The 4,483-nt window shown below is 44.5% G+C and overlaps 1 protein-coding gene across 1 annotated transcript; it reads left to right on the top strand.

The window, feature by feature from the left end:
• The first annotated feature begins 548 nt into the window (after nucleotides 1–548).
• On the top strand, nucleotides 549–1,538 carry LOC110977575 (somatostatin receptor type 5-like). Its single transcript, XM_087129966.1, has one exon. The coding sequence runs from the start codon at nucleotides 549–551 to the stop codon at nucleotides 1,536–1,538; it is 990 nt and encodes a 329-aa protein (XP_086986092.1).
• Nucleotides 1,539–4,483: the final 2,945 nt, after the last annotated feature.

Genomic DNA, 4,483 nt, shown 5'->3' with positions numbered 1-4,483 from the left:
TGCCAAGACTTTGTCTTCGCGATTTTTATTCCTAAGACGCTAGGGGCTCCGTGTGGGACGTGTCCCTGTTTCCGGAAACGGCTGCCGTCGAGAATTGCCACGGGATAATACCAAAGTTTCTGTGTGTAAGAGCTTTCATTCTCACAACAATCCACTATCATCCCTTACTGCGGACTGATATCTAATGACACGCACTCTTGGATTTATGCATTGAGAACACTCAATTCCATCATAAACGATGCGTTTCGCTCATTTCGATTTAGGATTTTTGTCATACGGAATGCCCAGAGGACGGGCTTGAGTCAGAAAAACCACCCAGCCGAAAAAATACGCTTTGGCATGACCGCGCGTTTCCAATGTCGACGAGAGAAATTGATCTTCCCGGGTTTTTTTCCCAAGAGTGTTCCGAGTGATGTTGAGGAAGTGCACAGTTGCAGTACTCCGGCATCTCATCATTTCGGCTTAGCAGAGAGCGAATTACCCGAGAGTAGAATTGACCAACTTCTAAGGTTCAGTTTGTTTTTGATGGAGTGACTGGACTCACAAGTATGTCCGAAGAGGTGATTTATTTGCGGGTGATCCAGTCCCTGGTCGGACTTATCGGCATTCTGGGCAACTGTTTGGTGTGCGTGGTCATTTGGCGCGTGCCTGTCATGCACACGCTGACTAACGCGTTCATCTTCAACCAGGCTGTCGTGGATTTCGTGGCGTCTCTTCTTCTCTTACTGGTCAGTAACATCGATCTCCCGAATCGGATGCCGCCTGGGCTGGCTGGACTGCTCCTGTGCTACCTTTGGGTCACTCGCTTCTTCCTGTGGTCATCTTTTGCTACGTCCACGACCAATCTGATGGCGTTGACTGTGGAGCGCTACGTGGCTATCGTGTTCCCGTTCAAGCACCAGGCGTACTTCGGACAGCGGCTGGCCGCGGTCTTGATCGCGGCTTGCTGGGGGTATGGCTTCGCATCGTCTGGTTTCAACCTCGTCTGGGTCAACTACTCCGAGTCCAACGGGACCTGCCAGTCTTACACCCTTCCCGAGCCCCCCGTCATAAGCGCCTTTATGCTCCTCCAGATGAACTTTCTGCTGCCGGTGACAGTGATGTGCGTGGCGTACACTCACATAGCCGTCACCCTCAAACGGAGCGCTCGGCGCGTTGCTGCGGTGGCGCCTTCGGCATCCGCCTCATCCCAACGCGGCTCCACAGTGGACGTCAACACCATTGACGGTTCGCTCACCCGCGCCAGGCGCAACACGTTCAAGACCCTCGTCGTCGTCTTCGTGGTGTACGTCATCTGCTGGGCGCCCAACACCGCCATCTTCAGCCTGTTTTTGCTCGGGGTTCCGATCGACCTCAACGGGGCGTTGTACATCGTCTCCTTGGCCCTGGTCGTGTGCAACTCGTGCGCCAACCCGATCGTGTACGGCTTGAAGTACAGGCAATTTCGAAAGGGCTTGAAGAAACTGTTTGGCAGGTCTGACGGAAGACCGGACGAGGCGGATATCTCTACGATATCAGCGCGTGTATCACAAAGATAATGCACCAAAAGCGTTCCACTTTATAAATCTGGCAAGTGATAGTAAAAAATCATTTCTTTTGACGTTACAAACTTTTGCTAAAACAGCTTTGCCGATTTATGGAATGTCACATATTAATCATATCTTTAGGTTTCATGCAAAAATTCTAATGTTGCACGTTATCCCAAAGATCATTCTTTTGCTCGAAATTGTAGGGTTCTTCGCCGACAATAATATTAGAAGGTGAGTTATGTGGTTGTACCTCGTGTTTCATCTATCCTTGTCATTTTCATCGGCTTTTCATATTGTCAAATAACAAAAATTGTGCTCGTGATAAAAGGGATAAGGCGATTAGGAAGAACGGTATAAGATTTATATCTTTGTGTCATTCAGTAATTGTAAAATCAACACGTGCATAGTATGTATAGTAATAATTAACAATGTATTTCTATATTTCCCGAGCAGGTATTACGTTTGAATACAGGCGATTCGCAATAGTGTGTCATGAAGAGTTTGCAACGTGTTGGCCAGTCATAACGCGCGAAATTTGTCGACCCTTTCCAAACACGCATTGGGTCGACAAATTTCGCGCATTGTGATTGGCCAACGCGCTGCAAACTCTTGGTGGCGCACTATTGAAAGCTCCCCTTATTCCTTTGGTAGAATATTTACCATCTGTGTTTCGTATTTGCACATAGGCCTTGGGGGGTTACACCTGTCATTTCAAAAAAGCCCGCATCTCAAAGGAGCGGATGTTAAGGGGTTGGCTGAATGATCAACATCAATTAGGCACTCAACGCATTATCTCCTTGACTTTGCTTCCATGTTTTAATTCTAGACTGTGCGTTCGAACCGAGATGTTGTCCAATTCTGCAGCTTTGTTAGAGAAAGCAGTTTTGGACAACCATCCTTTTCTTCAAAGGACTGAACTTAAAACTAAAACGTGTAACGCTGTACGTGAAATGAGAACGTGGGATATGTTTAATATCGCGACCTGATTAAACCTGACTCGCTCAGAGTCAGTCGATTATCAGACGTTGCAAAATCGATTCTGTTTTGCTCAAATATGGGAACTCTACTTATTCTTGCGTATAGCTATGTGGATAATTTAAAGGGTACAATCAGTAATGATATTGTGGTTTTAATGATACGTGATTGTGGTAGTTTTCTTGAAAAATCGTTTGCTGCGTTTTCTCTAGAGACATAACAATCCTTTGTGTCGTCGGTTTCATGGGAAAAAGTTTCACGTTCCAGGAAAAAAATAAGAAGCAGTTTCTTCCGTGAGGTAAAAGGCTTTGTCTCAGCAATACAAGGGTTGCGTGTCAGCATCGGGCCCAAGTTGTCGTTAAATCTATCACGGATCTCGTGGTTTCTATTACCTGTGTAATTCCGTTAAACATGCAGAACCTGTGACTAAAAACCGTGAATGGCACTTTGGGCGTAAACATAAAAGCCACGTTTGTGACCAAAACGGGTCATGCATCCAGGGTTCTGAACAGAATTTGAGGGGTGGCTTTTGCAAAGAGAATGGGACCGAGAATTCTATGGTATCGTTATAGATTAGTTATGTTTGGAGAGTGGGTTTAATGCAATAAAGCAGGTTTGTAGCAACAATGCTGGCAGCCACACAATAAATAGATAGATTTTATTAGGTCCACACACTAGCGATGCCTAATTCAATTTTTTCAAAAACACGAGTTAATTTGTGAGCTCACGACTGTTTTCGTTAAAGAGATGACAACTTTTTTTGCATTGGTTCCAGTTAGCCTAAACGTTTGGCAAATTACAGTGGAGCTCGAGATGGAGCCTAAACGGAGGCGAAGCCGAGATTTGGTAAATTACATGGTTTCGAAGGCTGAGTCAATGCGGCAGCTAGAATGTGGAATGAGATTTCAAACAGATTACATCAAAATATGAAGTCCAGACCTGTACCTCGTATTTGCGTATCATACAGTTTCCTAGCATCATAGGGCCTACTGCCGTTACTTTACCGTGCACTTCTGCTAACCCCTGATCGCAAAACTTATTGTAAGCAAGTTCCATATACAGACGACAGCAATTTTTTCCTACAGTGACTTAATAGCCATCAGAAAGCAAAAGCATGTCCAGAAAAGTTCAATTTATTGGAGGGAAACCACCAAGTCGTTTACTGAGAAAACAGAATTTTTCAGACAAGTCTCATATAGGATTTGTGCATAGGGTGTCAAGTGGCGTCCGTAGGCCTATATGGAACTTTCTCCAAAGCAAACTCCCCCTGAAAATGAAGCGCTTGCCTGAGAGCCCAAACTAGCTGCATAATCATTGCACGAGATACTTCAGTACATGACACTGTAATAATATCATTTGGCTCTGGCGCATGGCAACAGATTCGTAGGGTGACATCGCCCAGTCATTCACTAGATAATGCGCGGGAATTTCTTTCCGGACAAACATGGCTTCTTCGTGCGAGCGAGCGCGATCGTTTTTGTCGGCGCGAGATTTTTCGGTACAGCGGGCTTGCCTGTGGAGGCCTTTCAGTTTACACAGGGAGATCTGCAAACTATCAATAATGTATTACACGCCATTAAATCTAATGAACTACCCGGCAGCGAGTTTGCACTTCCAACCGCTCCGGAGAAATCCGGGAGGAATAGATTATTCTTTTAAATATTTGTTCATTTGCGCAAAACACCCCTAGTACTATGATGGAAACGATTATTTTGTGTCCTTTTCAGTTGTTGCATCTGTTAACAGAATAATTCATTGCTGGTTGTAAGGAACTTCATTTCCTGATAATTTTATTTGAATTTTCGATTTTTTCTCAACTCCAAATCTTCCAAATTCTCATATTTTGCAGATGATTAAGGTGAAAACGTATATAGGTCTTGTTTAATTTAAATGGTTCGAGCAGTGCCGTTGTTTTTACACAACCCTTGTAAACGCACCTTTGTGTTTCTATTTTCAACATTTGTTTAGCTATTTTAAAA

Source organism: Acanthaster planci, linkage group LG19 (assembly GCF_054643075.1).
Source record: "Acanthaster planci isolate LZ-2023a linkage group LG19, COTS_SCS, whole genome shotgun sequence".
NCBI lineage: Eukaryota > Metazoa > Echinodermata > Asteroidea > Valvatida > Acanthasteridae > Acanthaster > Acanthaster planci.
The sequence above is the reverse complement of the archived record's forward strand: the minus strand, read 5'-3'. Positions and strand labels throughout refer to the sequence as shown.

Bases quoted from the DNA above. Each gene is read 5' to 3' on its own strand.
- LOC110977575 (XM_087129966.1), top strand. From the start codon at position 549: ATGTCCGAAGAGGTGATTTATTTGCGGGTGATCCAGTCCCTGGTCGGA.